We start from the raw sequence: 19,421 nt of genomic DNA, 5'->3' as shown, positions 1-19,421 counted from the left end.
GGGCTGTTTGACACCTCTGCACCAAATCACCCAAACCACCACCCCCTTACAATTTTCTTCTTTGATGTTCTTTTCTCTCTGGGCCTTGCTCTACTAATTTAAGTTAATTTCACGTTAATGGGTTAATGTATGGTTGTTTGTACCAGGGTGACATTTGTATTTTACATGGGGTGTTCTAGAACCAGTAACTTGACTGTGTAGATAGTGACGTAAAACAGTGGGGATTTCTCTTAACTATGGCTTTCCTCCATAGAGGAGAGTAGGTTGGTGAGTGGGACTTTTCATAACCTTTCCACGTTACAGAGGCAGAAAGGTAGGGCTGGCCATTTTGTGGTGGTGGTAACCAGTTCTCCTTATTTGATTCTTTGCCAGTGGGAATCCTCATGAGAACCTTTAATCTCAATGTGATCACATTGTTGCAAATTTGGTTGCTGTGAGTGTGAACTAGTCATAGAGAAATAGCTCTGATTCAGCCTTGTAGGTCCTCATCCATCACAGGAGTGGGTGGTCAGGAGCTGGGTTTAGTTTGGCTTCTTCCCTAAGCACTGTTTGCTTTACCACGCTGGAACCTCCACGAAGAGTTTGCATTAACCTGATTACTTGGACCAAAATATACATTCTAAGGCTGAGGAGAGTTGTAAAGAATAAAGAGGTCCCCTGATATAGTGGAAAGAACACAGAACTGAAGGTCAGAAGTTGTAGGTTCTAGTCTCTACATTAATAGCTGGTTATATGACCTTGAGCAAGTCACTTCCCCACTCTGGGGCTCAGTTGTCTATAAAAACTGGGTGGTAATAGGTAATCATTAAAGGGGCCTTCTAGCTCTAAATTGTTATTATTGTTGGTTCTTCATTTTTGAAGAGTACAAACAAAATTATGGAATGATATCTTGACTTGTGAATGAATTGGATTTATGTGCGGCAGAGTTGCCAAAGTTGTCATTCTTACTCTCTAAGAGTCATCGAGGTCCAGTGGCAACACAAAAGTCAAGATGACTGGTGGATGGCTGGGGATACAGCTTAACTTCAGTGAAATAGGTCTTGAGACACACTCAGCCCTTAAAGAACTCATTTGTAGATTTAAGGCTTAAAAATGCTGTATTATGTAAGTGTTGTTGACTAGGTTCTTTGGATGTTCGTGAGTGTGGAGAGAAAGCTGAGGGATGTCTCCTTTTTTCTGTTTTAGAGAAAGAAAATCGTTTAATCCATTCATAAATCCACAATAAAAAGCAGACTTAGGTACCCAACTTTAAACATGTTTGATTTCAGCTTTAGAAACCTCCATTAAAGCATGCTGGGTTTCATTTGTTGTTCTCCTTAGGCAGCTTGAATTTCAAAGACCTCATTTTAAGATGCTTTGATCCAGTTTGCTTTTATATGATATCAGCTTGAAAACTCTTCCTTAACCAGTTTTTGTTTTGCTTTCTGTAATTCATTATTGGCATTAGGTGCAGTGTTATTTTGAAGAAATCTTGCAGAATGATTCTGTTGTCTAGAGTGAGCTCTGATGGTCAGTATTCATGGTAGAAATCAGGTTCTGAGCCTGGGTTGTACCCATATCCAGGCTTTTGTCCTCTGTCATGCTAGGGCTAGGATGGAAGAAGAGAGGAGAAAGAGGAGAAAAGAGGAGGGGGAGATGGTCGGGAGGAATAGGGAGAGAAGGGGAAGGAGGGAGGGAGAGAAAGAGAGAGAGAGAGACTAAATGAGGTTTATATTTTTTCTACTATGCCAGTAATTTGGTTAAACCTGTATTCTGTGAGATGGATTATAAATAAACACGACTGATTGATACACATGGGGAGAATGGAAATGAGAGCGTCACTGTAGCTAGGACTACTGAAAGTAAAGCCTTATAAATACAGATAGACGTGATTCCTAAACCAATAGGTCTTATTGTATTGGTTCCCAGAGCCCCCACTGACTAGAAAATAAAGTGACAAGCTACGTGGCCTCAGAGGTTTGTCTCAGTTTCACATTTTTACTCTAATTCAGAACAAATTCAGTAGTACACTGGTCAGAGGTTGGGGTATAAGGACTGGGATGATTTAGTCCAAATGACTGTTGGTTGCCTGGAGTCAGGGAAGACTCATCTCTTTGAGTTCAAATCTGGCCTCAGACATGTAATAGCTATGTGATCCTGGGGAAGTCACTTAACCAGTTTTCTCATCTGTAAGATGAGCTGGAGAAGAAAATGGCAAATCACTCCAGTATCTTTGCCAAGAAAACCCAAATGGAGTCCTGAAGAGTTGGACACAACTGAAAAATGACTGAACATATATACACGTCCCAAGTCTTAATTTTAAATAATAAATAATTTAAATAATAAAAAGTATAATTTTAAATAAATAGTAGTATAATTTAAGTTAGATAACTCAAGCTTAAATAGCTAAAAATTTATAAGCTTTAAGAGCTTAAAACAGCACTAAAACTTTTGGGATACCCTGGTATATACAACTCATAGCTTTAAGATTTACAAAGACCTTAATTTCCAGCAAAAATTTAAAGTAGGTAGTGTGAGTAGTTTTATCTCCATTTTACAGATGAGGAAATTGAAAGTGTGATAAGATCATGTTGCTACTCCAGATTCATTCATCAAGGTCAACTTCAAGGTCCTTATTTCCCCTCACCCCCACCCCAGGCACTCTATTTTTTTTTCTTTTTTCTTTCTTTCTTGCTAGGCAGTGGAGTTAAGTGTCAGGTGTCTGAGGCTAGATTTGAACTCGGGTCCTCCTGACTCCAGAGCCGGTGCTCTATCAGTTGACCAAATAGCCGCCCCACACCCCAGCCACTCTTCTCCCTCCTTTGAAGCTCTTGTCTTTTTCCTCCTGGTAGATTATATTTCCTGGAGGGCAGGGGCTAGGCTCCTCTCTATATCTCTGAATTGCCCCTCCCTTTCCTACCCCAACAGAATTGGAGTTTAGGAAAGATTTAATAAGATTTGTAATCATTGCTGCATTGACTTGCTTTATTTTGTTTGCAGTATTCAAGAAATGCGGACAGGCCGGAGGCTTTGTCAGTCCGATTCTCACCACGATGCTGTCCTGGCAGCCTTGAATCAGCAGAGAAGTGATGGTGTTCTCTGTGATGTCACCCTCATAGCTGAAGAGCAGAAATTCCATGCCCACAAGGCTGTCCTAGCAGCGTGCAGTGATTATTTCCGAGTAAGTGGAAATGAGTTTGATTTTTTCATTTTTGTTGTAGATGAAAGAATTTAGAAATGCAGAGGGATGTTCTAATGGTTTTGTTGTCATCAACCAGTGAAGGACAAGTCCCACAGGGACCTCTGTGATCACATAAGTGATGGGACCTTTTCAAGGTAGGCCCAGAGTCTGGGATCATTCTAAAAGCCATCCCAGGCTGCACTAGAATTTACCTGGAGTTGTTCCAGTTTGGGACAGATCTCATCTCATCGCTGAAGATGGGATAAAATACTATTTCTCACAGGTCATTGGTATTTCACCTCAAATCATGATTAAACATGGCTTTTGTAGTATAATACAAAAAAGAATGACACTTACTTGGTTTTCAGGATTATTTTTTTGGTCTGAATCTCTGTTTTCGTCAGTGTAGGGAATTCCCAGTAAGGAAACTATCTTCTGTATTACAGACTGGCCAGTCGTCTGTATCTTGGAATTCGTAGACAATTAGTTGGTACAGCAAGAGGTTGAGGGATTTGTGTATGCTATACCGCTATTCATGTATGAACCTTCCTTCCTTCATTTCTTCCTTCTCTAATAAAAGATAGGCTCTTTACTTAGTAAGCATTTTTAAGTACATCCTACAAGCTAAGCTAGCTGTGCAGAGCTCTGGAGATAAAAAAAGAAAGACAAACACATGGTCCCTACCCTCAAAAAACTCACATTGTAGTGGGAGAGACAACATGCAAATAACTCTGTATATAGAGGATATCTGCCCACATAAACAGGAGATAATCTGAGAGAGAAGGCACTAACACTTGCCAAGAGTACAGTGTATCTGGCAGCTTGGGAAAGGCTCTTGCAGAAGATGGGATTTCAGCTGTGTCGTAAAAGAAGCCAGGGAAACCATCAGACAGAGTTGAGGAAAGTGAGAATTCCAGACACTGGAGAATAGCCAGTGAAAGTACTCAAAAAAGGGAGATGAAATGTTGTGTAAAAGGAACACCATGTAAGCCGTGTTGTTAAATAACATAGAGAACGTGGAGAAGAGTAAAGTGTAAGAAGACTGGAAAGGTACAAGGAGCCTAGGTTGTGAGAAGCTTTACATGCCAGAGGATTTCATATTTGATCCTGGAGGTAATAGGGAGCCATTGGAGTTAATTGAGTAGAGGAGTGACATATTCATACCTGTTCTTTAAAGATCACTTTGGCAGTTGAATGGAGTATAGACTGCAGTGGGGAGAAACCTGTATCAAGGGAAACCAACCAGAAGGCTTTTGTGGTAGGCAAGGTGTGAGATGATGATGGCCTGCACTCTCATGATGGCTGTGTCAGAAGAGAGAAGGGGATGTATTGAGAATTGTTGTGAAGGTAGTAGGCTCATGTGTCAGTAAGATCCTTTATATGTTACTTAAGTTATGATATACATGTCAAGCTATATGACCTTCTCAGTGCTCAGTCTATCAGGCCTTGAGTTGGGAGCTGTATCTTTTAGAAATTGCTAGTGTGTGTATGTGTGTGTTTGTGTGTATAGTCCTGTTTCCACTGGTGTTGTCATGTATATTAGACTGAACAGTGTTTGGCCCTATTCGTGGGTTCCTTCATAATAGCTTAATAGAGTTAAATGTCTCTTTTTTTCCCTCATCTTATACCTGATAGGTAAGAGATGAGTATGTTGCTAATTGTGCAAACCTAGAAACCAAAACACTTGCTGAGAATTAACTTGTCACATTTCCTAGTTCCTTCAGATGAACCCTTCACACACTGTATTTTGCATTTATGACCATTTCTTGCATTTATGACTTGGCTTTCAGTGCAGCTTTCCTTTACCTGTGAGCCTATTATCAGAACTGAAAACTTGTCAGTGCTCCCATCAAATTCTTACTGGTACTGCCATTGGCATTGGCCTTGCCTTTAACTGAATTCCTTATTGATATAAATAAGGTCTTTATTTATTGGAATGTAGTAGGAACTAGGCCAAAATGATGACTTCCCAACCCCAGAACATTTGGTTGTGAGAGCCTGAGCTATGTTTTAGACTGAAAGGTTGAGACAAGCCATTCCCAGAAAGAGTGTGAACCAAAGGAGGTGAACAGAGAGTCAAGAAGAGCAAGGGGAGTACTCAGACCTTTTCACAATGACTGTTTTTTTCTTTGAACTATTGTGGCTTCTCGGAGCGGTTAGGCCCACCTGTATCTTAAAAGGATGTGCATTACATTTCAGATTTCACCTGGGATCCAGGAATTTGTTAAAATACGTGCGCGCACACACACACACACACAAAATTATATTTCAATATAATTGTTTTCCTTTGTATTTCTATATATTTTATTTTATGCATTTAAAAACATTGTTCTGATAAGGGGTCCATGGGCTTCACCAGACTGACAGTGAGCTCTAGAATATACAAAAAAGATTAAGAACTTTTTCCCCAGGGCAAATTAAGAATGATTTTTGAATAGTCTAGGCTAGGACTTGCTTTCATTGATGGAAATATGATCTATATGAATATGACAGAGAGATGACTACATTTAATAAATTTCTAATTACAAGGCTAGTTTGAGGCTACTGGTCATTTCCTGCTGGGTTTGGGTGGGTTTCAGTAGCATTAAATCCTCCTTTTAGACTCTTGAATTCTGGTTCACTCCTTGGTGTATCAAATCACTGTGAACACTCGTTTGGTACAAAGCATTGTGAAACAAGATAGATAGATGGTCCTTGCCCTTGAGAAGTTTCTAATATATAATGCATGTGGGATGTGTGTGTATAATCACTAATTCCCTCTTCCCTTCATGGGGAAAGGTATGTTCTAACACTTGCAGTTTGGGGAGTCATGCCACCACCCTCTACAGCCTAGATGTCAGTCACTTATCTTTTTGCTTTTTCTCTTGTGTTAGCTTAACACTGCAGCTAACCAGGCACCACTGTGTTGAAGCCACACCCTGTGCCCTTGAGGTTTGCTCTGGGTTTGCACTAGGTTTGCCTCTCTCCTTAACTAAGGAACTAGGCTCTCATATTTCGAATCTGCCCTTTCATCAGGAATAGTTTTTCTTTGGGTATCTTAAGCATAGCGGGGAGTAGAGGTAGAAGGGGAGGAGAGTAGGCAAGTATTGAACAGGCACTTTTATTTCCACAGGTAGAAAAGGGCATGCTAAGCAGCAATGATTTATAGAATGAATATGATCTGATAAGAGGCTAATATTCAAACTTCATTGGGATATTTGCAAACAGCTGCTTATTAGCTATTATATATTTTACTAAGTATAGCCCAATCAATGCTAAATGGCTTCTCATTTCACATATATAATATATATACACATATACACATATATATGTATTTACACATGCACACATATATGTATATATATGTATGCATTGTAAATATATGCATAAGTATATGTGTGGATATATGGATGTATATATAGATATATACATAGACACATATACATAAATGTATGTTTCTTCTTAAAACATCTTGCCTTACACCATAAATTGGAGTAATATTTGTTTTTAAATGAAAAAAAAATTCACTTTTGCATAATACTTAAAGGATACAAAGCTGTTTACACACAGTATCTCATTCAAAGCTCACAATAACCCCATGAGTAAATAGTTCAAAATACTTTATCCCCATGACACAAATGAGAAAATTGAGACCCAGGAAAGGCTCAAGGTCAAAGAGCTCCTAAGTGATAGAGCTCAGCATTTAACCTAGTTCTTTCAACTTCAAGTTTAGTGCCTTTCCCACAATACCGCAGAGAACAACGACATTGCCAATAACAAGAAATGTAAATGGGATTCATTGGCTAGTAGTGTCTCTCCACTGCTTTTACGGAGCAGGTAGGAACAACAGATAATTGTTTCCCAGAAATTGCTACGTGAGTATTTGTCCAGAGTTTCATAACAGAGCAGAGGCAGAGCTCAAAACTCAATCAGCTCCCGTGTGAATGACCCCTTTGTCCATACGATAACCCTCTTATGTTTTTTTTAAAGGATAATTATCAGTTCACATAATTAGTGGTTGATCTTCATGAAAATTGTCATAATTTGATGGAAGCTATGCAGTCATTTACTAAATATCATCTTGGAAGCATGCTCACTTCCAACATCTTCCTTTTCCCTATTAAAGCCTCAAGAGTGCAGTAAAAATTATTATTTTTGTTTGTGTATGTATGGAAACATCTCCTTTCATTTTATATGGCATAATAGCATACTATTCCTTGGTTACTTTCTTGGTATGTGAATTTCACTGTTAAAAAGCACGACATTCATTACTTTCCATCAAAACTGTCCATATGGTCTGGCCTGTATTTAATGACTTTGCCCGTGACATTCAGAGTCTAATGTTGTTGAGTCTTCAGTCCTGTGATTCTTTGTCTAAAAGAGTGTAGTGTGATCACAGGGAGCTTTCACCACTGCAGTCATTGCATGTTAATGCTGGATTCTCTCCTTCCAGTGATGACTATAGTCTACAAGAGAGAGGGAAAAAGTACATCTTACCAAATTAATCTCTTAATTTGGAAAAAGTACCAAGATACCATCCCTGAATGGAGCATGTTGACTATTATGGTCAGTTGTTAATGTGCTCACTTTTGCCTCAAATAATTTTTGAGTGTCATGTTTAAAAATTTTATTGTGCTATATCACCTGTCAGTTATTTGAAGCCTAATATCTATTAGGAATCAAACATCATAAATTGAGAATGAATTAATTAGTCTTCAAGGTGGCATGAAGGTCTTTCATTGGAAAAATTTGGAAGTTTTAGCAAGACTGAGGGAAGATGAATATACAAGTATACCTTCAAAATATTTGTATAATTTATTCTTTGTTTTTTTCCACAGTTATAATAATAGAGGAAACATTTATCTAGAATTTAGTTGTCTTTTGTGGCACTTTGATGGAATTTTAATGATGAACATTTCTAGGCAGTGGCAATATAAGAAAGGTACAAATGTTATTTGAGTAGGACATTTTTATTCCTTTTTTTTTCCTTCTGATGATAAATCTATTTGGTTTTGTGCTTCTGTGGAACAATTTGCTCTCAGTGAGATTTCCTTGTTAAGCATTCTCACTAACATTTGAGTCTAGATTTCTCCCATTTAAAAAAAATCCAGTAGAGAAGCTATTACAATTTCAAGAACAAATACACCCTGGTAATAGTTTTCTTAATGCCTAACAGTGACAAAAATGAGTGAATCACGTAGTTACCCAGAGTGTGCAGATAGCTCAGTGATTGTGTATGTCACTAAATAATTATAGCAGCTGCCATCATGCTATTTTGAAAGGTCGTCAACTCAGACCCACCTGTATTTTTCCTAGTGACCCTGGAAACATTTTATATCACCACTGTAGTTAAATGAAATAATAATAACAACACCTTCCAGTTTAATCAACTGAAAATATACACCAAAAATATTGCACACTTTATGTAGAAAATTCAAAATACTTTTTTTTTTCAATTTCTTTTCAGTAAAGGGAGTAATGATTTTGTTCCTTTGAGGGTTGACATTTTAACCATGGAGTAACCAAGAATGATTTGATCATGTAAGTCAGTCACTTGAGAACGTAAATGGTCCTTTATTTAGTCAGTGTTGAAATGACCTTAGGCTCAGAGTTGCTGAATGTGTTATAAAAACTACAGAAGTGGATGGAATTTTTGAGAGAATGATGAAATTAACTAATAAATAATATAGCTTCCTTCCCTGCTTGAAGAGAAAAGTGTGATTCATGCATTCATTTGTTCAGCAAATATTTGAATACCTACTACGTGTAGAAATTCTGTTAGGTGCTGTCAGGGACACAGACATGAATAAGAGACAGTCCTTACTTTAAAGAACCTTAAGTCTAGTATGGGAGATAAGATACATACAAAAATACCTGTGATACAAAGCAGAATGCAGTTAAGGTCTGTGATAGGCAGGCTGTGCTTAATTGAAGTCATAATCAGTCAGATTTTCTCCTGTGCTTAGGCCTCTTCTTATTAGTAAATTGGACATTTAAGGAACTACTTCTAGGTTGCTCAGGTAGGAATAATGCACATAGTTTAGCCATGATGTTGGTATTCATGCATTAAGATGTTATTCACCATTGGCTATGTCTTTGTATTCAAGTTTTTTGTTTTCAATAGTGGAAATAGATTTTGTTCTCTCTTGCTAGTCTTTCTAGTCACAGACAGCTTTGGAGCCATACAAAAGAGTAAAGGATTCATAAGGGAATAAAACCTAGAACAATTAACTAATTATTTTATATGATGTTTTGAGGTTTGAAAAGGACTTTCTTTACAACAACCCCATGAATTAGGGAGTGCATTTATTTTTGTACCCATTTTACAGGAAAAGAAAACTGAGGCCAGTATAATTTGTCCACAACTAGCAAGTGTAGGAGTCAGAATTCAAAGCCAGGTCTAAACCATAGCTGCTTCTGCAAAGAAATATGGGATGACCTCTTCTATTAGGGAGATTAAAAAATAAAGATAAAGATGAAGAATTAAATAACAATAAGAGTTAAATATCCATCCAAGAACTGTCAAAATAGTACATGATTAATTGCTCAATAACTACATAGTTTGACATTCACTGTATCCCAGAAAGTCAGCGTTAGTTTTCCTGATAATTAGATTCATTTTGTGTATTGTTGATGAAGACATTCTGTTCCATAGTGATCACTGTTTTGCTTCCTAAAGTCTCATAAGTTATCCCTTTATGAGGACAAAGATGGCAGAGTAAGAGGAAGAATTAGAGCCTACCTCTCTCCATACCTTCTTAACAAAGACCTAGAGAATACATGAGACTGAATTCTGATCGAGAAATCCAAGAAGAAATCATGGTGAGTTATTTTTCCATCTTAGAGTGGCTTAGAGAGGTAGACAGAGAGGCTTTTGGACACTGCGGAGGGAGTCTGTCTAGGGGTGTGTTGTGTGTGTGTGTGTGTGTGTGTGTGTGTGTGTACAGAGGGGAGCATTCTATCACCCAGGAACTTAAGGAGAGGGCCAAGACAAGGCATTAGAAAGCGATCCAGGGGAATCCTTAAGCAAGCACTTGGTGCAGAAATGGGTGCCATTTAGCAGCTCTGTCACCCATAACCTAGTACTAGGTCACAGATGTGGGTGAAAAGCAAGGAATGCAAGCTTGGGCCCTTGCTCTGTACTGAGCATGAAACAAGGACTGGAAGCAAATGTAGCCATGTTGTTCTGATCCTAGGAGCAGAGCAAAGCGTTCCAGCTCAAAGGGGAGTTCAGTTCAGTTCAGTTCAATTGTCCTTAACCTGGAGAGCCTTCCAGTGAGCCAGCAGTGGCTGAATCAAGGAGCAGTCTGCTGTAACTCCCAACCATAGACCCAAACCTGGATAAGGAACCTGCAAAACTCATAACAGGCAGGCCACACTACTTTAGGAGCACTAAAGCCTTGCAGATCCCCAGCTGAGTCTGTGAAAGCACCAGAGGGACATTGGAAGACAAAATTTCAGGCTCCTGAGCCTGTCTCCTCACCCCCTGCCAGCTCCCTGAAATACACAGAGACTATCACTAACATAAAGTCCAAACCCAAGAAGTAGGCTAGAAGAATGAGTAAACAAACAAAAAACCCTGGCCAAAGAGAATAGTATGATGACAAGGAAGTTCAAAACACAAACACAGAAGAAGAAAATGATTTAAAAAAATTACAATCAAAAGCGTCAAAGATAATGCAATTGGATAAGAATCTAACAAGAATTGCAAAAAGAGTTAAAACGAGCATTAAAGAAGGATTATAAAAATGATTATAAAAATCATATAACAGCAGTAGATGAAAGAATGGGAAAAAAGGTAATATCTAGGGAAGGAAGACATGAAAAGAGAATAACTGCTTGGGAAAGGAGGTACAAAACCTTAATGAAGAAAATAATGCCTTGAAAATTGGAATTGGTTAAATGGAAGCTAATGACTCTGTGAGACATCAGAGATAATAAAACAAAGTCAAAACACTGGGAAAAAAAGAAGAAAATGTTAAATATCTCATAGGGGGAAAAAAGCAACTGACCTGGGAAACACATTGAGGAGAGATAATTTAAGAATCATGAAACAATCTGAAAGCCATGAACAAGAGAATAAAAAAGCCTAGACATCATATTTGAAAAAAAAATCATTGAAAAAAAATACACCTGAACAGATATCTTAGAATGAGAAAACAAAGCAGAAATTGAAAGAATTTGCCAATTCTGAAAGAAATTCTAAAATGAAAACTGCCAGGAATGTTATAGACAAAATCCAGAGCATCCAAGTGAAAGAAAAAATACTGCAAGCAGCTAGAAAGAAAGAAATAATTCAAATACAAAGGAGCCACTGTCAGGATCACAGAAGATTAGGGGGCACTACTTTGAGGGAATAGAGAACTTGGAATATGATATTCCAGGAGGTAAAGGATCTAGGCTTACAACCAACAATAACCTTCTCAGCAAAACTGAGTATGATGCTGCAGGGTGGGAAAAGGATCTTTAATGACTTTCAAGCATTCTTGAAGAAAATGCTAGACCTGAATAGAAAATCTAGCATACAAGGAGTCAAGAGAAACATAAAAAGGTAAATATGAGTTAGAAATCATAAGGGACTAAATAAGATTAAACTGTTTACATTTTTATATGGGGAGATACTACGTATAGCTCCTCAAAATTTTATCATCACCAGAAGTCATAGATAGAGTCAAATTAGACAGAAGGCCTGGGTGTGATTCTGTTGTTATTGGATGATTTAGAAAGAAAGGAATGGGTAGGGAAAAAGAATGTACTGGGAGAGAGGGGAAGAGAGAGGAAGAGTTGGGGGGAAAGTATCTTATATAAACGTGGTATGCAAAAAGGAGTTTATACAATAAGGAGAAGGCAGTGGGTGGAGCAGATGACACCTGAACCTCAGTCTTATCCATCTTAGTAAAAGGAGGGAAGAATAAACATACACATAGTTGGGTGTAGAAATATAACTCATGCAACAGACAAATAGAAAGGAAAAAAATAAAGGGGAAAAGGGGAAAATAGGGAGAGTAAGTTAAGGGAGGCATTATTCAGAAGCATAACTGAGTCTAAAAGAGGGAGCAGGGGAAAAAGAGAAGGATGAGAATAAGATAATAGGATGGAGGGAAATACAGTTAGCATTCGTAATTGTAAATGTCAGTGGGATGAACTCACCCATAAAATGTAAGAGGAAAGCAGGATGGACTAGGACTCAGAATCCAATAATATATTGTTTACAAGAAACACACAAAATAGAAAGATATACGTAGTTTAAAGAAAAGACTAGAGCAAAATCTATTATGCTTCAGCTGAAATTAAAAAAAAATGCAGTAGTAGCAGTCAGGTCTCAAAGCAAAAGCAAAAATAGACCTAATTAAAAGATACAAGCAGGCAAAGCACATTTGCAAAAGGTCAGCACTCTAAAGTTATATGCAACAAATGGCATTGGGTCTAAATTCTTAAAATAAAAGTTAATCAAGTTTCAAGAAGAAATAGACAGTTAAACTATAATAGAGGAGAACCTTAATTTGCTCCTCTCAGACTTAGTTAAGTTAAAAAGAAAACAGCAAAACCAAACCAAACCACAAACAAGCTAAGAAAGAAGTTAAGGACCTGAATAGAATTTTAGCAAAGATAAATACATTAGACCTCTGGAGAATCTGAATGGGAAGAAAACAGTATAACTATTTCTCAGCTATGCATGGCTCCTTCATAAAAACTGCCTGTTATTGGGGCTTGAGAACCTCATAATGAAATGCAAAAAAGCAAAAATATTAACTATATATTTTATTGATCATAATGCAATAAAAATTACATTCAACAAAAGACTTTGGGAGCAAAGATTTAAAAAGTAATTGGAAACAAAATCAAGAACAAATTACAGAATTAGTAATTTCATTAAATATAATAACAATTAAGCAACTTATCAGTATTTGTGGAATGCAGCCAAAAAAATAATTAAAGGAAAGTTTGTCTCTAAACTCTTTCATCAATTAATGAGAAAGAGCAGATCAATTAAATGGATATTTAAATTAAATAAAGTAGAAAACCACCAAATTAAAAACCCTCAACTAAACACTGAAATATAAATCCTGAAACTCAAAAGAGAAAGTAACAAAATACTAATAAATAAAATTAGGAGCTAAGATTTTTGAGAAAAATGTCATTAGCTAATTTAATAAAAAAAGAAGAAAACCAAATGAGCAGTATCAGAAATGAAAAAGGTGAATTTACAATGAATATGAAATAAAAATAATTATTAAATGTCTAATAACATGTCAATAAAACTGACAACCTAAATGATACATCTTTACAAAAATATAAATTTCCCAGATAAACAGAACAGGAAATAGAATTCTTAAATAATGGCATCTTAGAAAAAACAAATTTAATAAGCCATACATGAACTCCCAGGGGAAAAATCCTGAAAACCAAGTGAATTTATTAGTGAATTCTTCCAAACTTCTACAGCACAATTAATTCTAATACTGCATAATTGTTTGGAAAAAATAGGAAAAGAAGACATTTTACTAAATTGCTTCCATGACACAAATGCTCACTTTGCCCACATCGGGTAGAATTGATGCCTGCATAGAATGGGCGTGGCACTTGGTCTCCCTTATCTTTAATTTAGCTCATTCATTTTAAACCTGTGCTCAGGTTGGCAGGTTAGGAATTTCTAGAAGGGGTGGCCATACTTGCTAAACCTTAATTTCAGATGGTAGATGGTAGAGTTATACTCTTACTACTCATAATTGTAGCTCGTGAGCCTCCACCATTGTGCTTCCTATTTAATCAACTATGATTAATGCTCAAAAACATTAGATAGTTAGCTCCTTGAAGGCAGGGACTACCTTTTGCCTCTTTTTGTATCCTCAGTGTTTAGTGTAGTGCCTGGCACATGAAAGGGGCTTGTTAAATGTTTATTGACTGAAACATTTACTAAGAAGAAGCCAAAGCAAGATAAAAAATTATTTAGTTCTACCCATCAACCAGAATCACACTGTCTTCCCTCTGCACAGTATTGGGGGTGAACATAAACTGCCAGAACCAAAGCAGGCAGGTACATGAGTAGAGAATATTGGCCAGCTCCTTTGGGGAGGAACAATGGGAGAAGAATAGATGGGATGTGATTTACATTGATGATTGACAGGAATGAAATCACAGATTCATAGAAGAATGAATAAATATTAACTTGTAGATCAATAGAGGTTGTTACTAGCATGAAATCTCATCAAAGCAATATATGATTCAATGTTATATGAAAACTTTGTCCCTATTTTGTTTGTGGGTTAGTGAAAGGAAAATGAAAAAGACTGCTTTAGTAAAGAGAAATATCTGACAATTTCTTGTCTTGTATTAAGTCAACGTTAAAAAAAAAAGAATGATTTTTGTGGAAAGAATCACAGTTAGTTTAAAATGTTAAGACATATCACATAGGAAGAGAAACCACATTCTTCCAGATGATGAAGCGTTTATTTTCCTCCTCATTATTTATCAATTGCCAAGCATTTATTAAGTGTTTGCTGCAGGTTAGGCACCATGCTAGGTGCTGGAGATGCGAAAACAAGATGAGATAGTCTCTTCCCTCAAGGAACTTACATCCCCTTAGGGAATCTTCTATTATTATTTTTACGTCTGTTCAGAAACACAGATTTAATACTTTGTCTAGATATTTTAAAGTTCATAGTAGCAAAGTTACTGCAGACTATGCCAAATTTCTGCAGTCAATAAGCATTTAGTATTCATCTTGCAAATGGGCTGGTTAGGAAGGCTAAGCATGCGCTGCTTTGAATGTATGGAAGTATTCAGAAGCCCTTGATTTCTAGATAGCAGTTATTGAAAACTACAGCAGCTTACTTTTGAATTCAGTTAAGTAAATGGATAAAGGGGCTTTGACTGGGACTTCATTTGTTGTTGTTTTAGTGTCTCTGCAAAGGAGTGAATGAGCACAAAGCCCTTGGGATATAGTCACATAGTAGACTAGAGGCCAATGGGGAATCATTGATAGGGAAAATTGATAGTAATACATAGTAATATCGCCTAGGAAATGGGGAGAAACCTTACACTTTTGCCTCTTTGGCACTGAGCTATTCCTTTTTGACTTCTGTTCTTTTATTACTGTTAATGTCCCCTGGCTCGTAGAATTAGCACTAGAAAGGACCTTGGAGGTCACTGAGTCAAACCCTTTCATTTTATAGATAGACTGATTCATTTTGTAGACAGGCTGAGAGGTTAAGTGACCCAGACTCACACAACTATTAAGTATCTGAAAGAGTATTTGAACTTAGATCTTCCTGTCTTCAAATACAGCACTCTATCTACTGTGCCACCTAGTTTCTTCCATTCCTTTCCCAGTTACTGTCTGAATTGCTACTCTCTATGTGAAAGCCCTCTTCTTGTCTTTGTTAATGGTAATGTAATCAGTGATTTTCACATCAGCAGGCTGTTCTACCAGTTCTTTGTATATTGTATGACCAAGATATCTTAGGCCTTCAGAGCCCATATAGTTCAGCTTATACTTGAATAAATCAGTGGAAAGGGTCCTGGATCTAGATTCAAAAGACCTTCCTGGACTTACTGGGGGGGAGGGTTAAGAGGAGGGGGAGAGAGAGAATTTGAAATTAAATTTTAAAAAAAAGTGTCTGGGCTCCAGGATTTGTCATCTACTACTTATGTGGCTTTGGGTAAATCACTTCACTTGTGTGGTGTGCTGGTAAATATTTAACAGCAAGCTCTCAAAAAAAATGTATGACATACTTTTAAGTTTAATATGCATCATTAACATTTTCTCCATCGTTTTCTTAAGTCTAAACAAGCAGCAAAATAATATATCAAGATCCAATTTGTAGCACTTGCCCATTTCCAAGATGTAAATGCCCACATTGAAAATGTAAGAGTCAGGTCTAGTGAGCAGGTATGTGCTGGCTCCAGCACATCCTTGTCTGGGCATCTATAACTTCAGCCATAAAATTAAGGGGTAGGACTGAATGAAGTCTCTGGTCTCTTTCAGCTCTAAAATCTATGATCTTAAGATTCTTATTTCACATCCCCAACAAGTGGTCATCTAGCTTTTGCTTGAAGATCTTCCAGAATGGGTGCCACACTTGCTAAAACTTAATTTCAGAGTCTTAGATGGTAGAGTTATACTCCTACTACTCATGACTGTAGCTCCTGAGCCTCTACCATTGTGCTTCCTATTTAAACAACTAAGATAGCACCATTATCCTGTTCCACTAGCTTGTGCCATAGAGGGGAAACCTCCCCCATAGAGGGGAAACCCCACTACTTACTCAGGTAGCACATTTGCTTTTAGATAGTTCTAATTATTAGGAAAACACCCTTTCAAACAAGCCTAAATCAGCCCCTCTGCAAGATCCACTATCTGTACCTAGTTATATCTTGTGGGATCAAGCAGAACAAATTTAATGTGCATATAGGTCACTGCTCAGAAAACCTGGTGAGTCAGGTGAGCCAACTGAAGGACATGAGATAGAGGGCTCAGGAAGAACAGTGATCCATAGAGTATTATGTATGAGTGAGGATGTGCTGGAGCCAAGTGGGGAGGATCAGGGCTCTAGCTTTAGGTCTGGAGATTAGAGAAGGTATGCAGTGAGTGGACAGAAGGGCTAGAGATGCCTAGTAGCCAGTAAGTCAGGAAGGCTGTAAGGATGAATCAAAGGAAACACCCTGAGGATGAAGAGGGTCATCTGTATATACTCACTTAAAGGGCATATACAGTCAATCAAAGATAGATAATTAAAGACAGATACCTAATTAATTTCAATTAAGGTTCTCAGTGGGCTGAATTGGTCTGTATGGCCCCTTTCAGTTACAAAATTCTATGTTCTAAAGAAAGCACTAATCTCAGTTTAGATGATTAGGCTTTGTTGATTTTTCCTTCAAAGCATGTCTAATAACTTGCCTTTTCATTTGGAATTATAATAACTAAAACATGTTTTGGGGGCTAAGAAGTGTTAGATATCCTGCTAGGACAAAGAAAATAGCATGCTCTGAGAATAGACTTATCAGTGATAGTGATGATAAGTTATTGAGGTAAATCATTTTTAATTTTGCCACTCATACTATTTGTCAGAATGTTCAAAGAAACTTAGAATTATCTATTGGGAAACAATAGGATAAATTAGTGTTTTGTAGATTGCTATTATGGAAATTAATATGTATAAATTGAGCTGTAGCACATACAACCAAAATTGGAAAATTCTGGAATCGTTCATTTGGGGGAAAAATAAAGATTAACAATAGTGAGAAAAGCTAGGCTTTAAGTAGCATCTTTTTCTCTTAACTACTTGGTAGATATACCCCTCAAAAAAGGGAAAAAAGAGAATACAAAGATTGTTATGGCAATGGCTAAAATGAAGGGTTTTTCAAGAGTGGGGTTGAAACCTTTTATTCCATGGGTCACACCTTGTCTTTTCCTTGATGTCATCTAGCATAGCAAGTACCAATATGTGATTGACTCATTGTTGATGATAATTATGAAAAATAACAACTTATTTTGAAAGTTCAGACCAACACACCCTTTCTCCTTGAAGCTAAAAGACCCCACTCCTCACTCTAACCACCACACTCCCCATCTTCCCTGACTTCTACCTATAAGAAAGTCCCTAACATTTTCAGGTAGGGTCAACAACTTTTATTCCAAAGCCCATATCCTTCCCATTCCTTCCTGACATGGTTTGAAACTGTATCTCCTTCAAGGGACTTCTCTTTACTAGTAAAAGACTGACAGATTTTCTTAGGGCAGGAATTATTTCATTTTTGTTGTTGTGTATCTGACACCTAGCACAGTAACTGATATCCATTAGTTGCTTTAAAAATGCTTGTGGAATTGAATTGAATGCTATACTCAGAATTTCACAGACTGGCCTCAAATTTTTAAAAGATTCAAATTTTAAAAGATTTAAAAGATTAAAAGATTTTTAAAGATTTTTAAAAATTAAAAGCTTTAAAAGATATTGATCAGAGCTCTCAGAAGACATATCTTCTAAGGGCACTTAGAAAGTGATGCATATTAAATTCTGATATTAAAGTTTAACTTCTGCTCTTCAAGGACAAGGACTATGCCTTCTGTGCTTCTAAAATAAATTAATGAATGGATTTTTTCCTTTGGGAAAGTGATGAAAGCTTATGCTGGTAAAATGTAGAGTTTTGCTTCTTTTGGGATTCATGAGTGAAAATCACAGCTTAAGTTGGTAGCTAGTTTGGCTTCAGATTTTCTTGTCTTGAGAAGAATTCATGGAAAACTTTTTCCAAATATTTCAGGCAGAGATTCTCATCCTTAGCTCACATCTATAAAAATTTTACAGGAGAAACAAATAAACATGTCTCACCCTTAGTGATCTCATTAGAGCTAAAAGCATCTCTTCTTTGATCCTTTCATTCACCACCAGCCTTCATGGATTTATCCAAACTAACAAATGCATCACTTCCAGCTACTGGTAAAAGGTGTTTCCCTTTGAAGAAAGAATGCATGCTCAGGAAGGACTGTGGGCCAGTGCTTTGCTGGAACACTCAACAGTGAGAAAATAATCTATTATTATTACTGTAGGACACAGGATAATTCTGAATGCCCTCAGACTATTTCAGTATTTTTTTAAAATAAATTTCATCAATGTGAGTACTGCCTTCCCTAAGATAGTCCACATCTCTTTTGTTCCTCTACGAACAGTTTCATGAGTTTCTCCAAGAAACTGCCTTCTAATTTCTTATATCCTTCTCAGCTTGTTTAATTTGCAGATTTAATAAGCATGCTGACTATGTTTTCATTCAAGTCATTGATAAAGTTTTATGACGAAGCCCTCCTCCTCCTCCCCCATGGTGCCCTCCAGTGGTACTTCATTACTGAACCAGAATTAACGTCTGTAATGGCTGAAGACCAAACACAGGCCACATGTTACAGACATTATAGGACCATTGTCTCATATAACTGTTATCCATGATGTATAAGCAAAAAGCTCTTGACAGCATGGTGGGCAGAAGACAAAAAATGCATACCTCACCTTATCTCTAGGTTAGCATAGTATAGATATTAATAGTAACTCACATTCTTTAGCTCATTAGATTTTACCTACAATTTTTGTTTACAATAATTCTGTGAGTTAGATAAGGATAAGTATTTGGGTCCTTATTTTACAAATGAAAGAACTGAAATGCAGAGAAGTCAAGTGACATTCACAGTCACACAGCAAGTAAGAGTCAGTGTAAAACTTGGCCCCGCTGTTCTGACTTCAAGTTGGCTGAGTTAGCAGACCTGGATTCAAGTCCTGTTTTTGTTGCTGAGTAC

General features: G+C 37.1%; 1 protein-coding gene across 5 annotated transcripts in view; it reads left to right on the top strand.

Moving 5' to 3' along the window:
• KLHL32 (kelch like family member 32) overlaps nt 1-19,421 on the top strand; it is a 288,659-nt gene that overhangs the window by 90,543 nt on the left and 178,695 nt on the right. For all 5 annotated transcript variants that reach the window (XR_002326784.1, XM_078155228.1, XM_020998288.2 and 2 more), the window contains one exon: nt 2,980-3,160. Coding sequence is in view for 4 of the 5 variants with exons in the window: in XM_020998288.2 (XP_020853947.1) it covers nt 2,980-3,160 (181 nt within the window). In the remaining variant the exon portion in view is untranslated. The remainder of the gene's footprint in view (nt 1-2,979; nt 3,161-19,421) is intronic.

Source organism: Phascolarctos cinereus, unplaced genomic scaffold (assembly GCF_003287225.1).
Source record: "Phascolarctos cinereus isolate Bilbo 61053 unplaced genomic scaffold, phaCin_HiC Scaffold_5;HRSCAF=322, whole genome shotgun sequence".
In the NCBI taxonomy this organism is placed as follows: Eukaryota; Metazoa; Chordata; class Mammalia; order Diprotodontia; family Phascolarctidae; genus Phascolarctos; species Phascolarctos cinereus.
The sequence above is the reverse complement of the archived record's forward strand: the minus strand, read 5'-3'. Positions and strand labels throughout refer to the sequence as shown.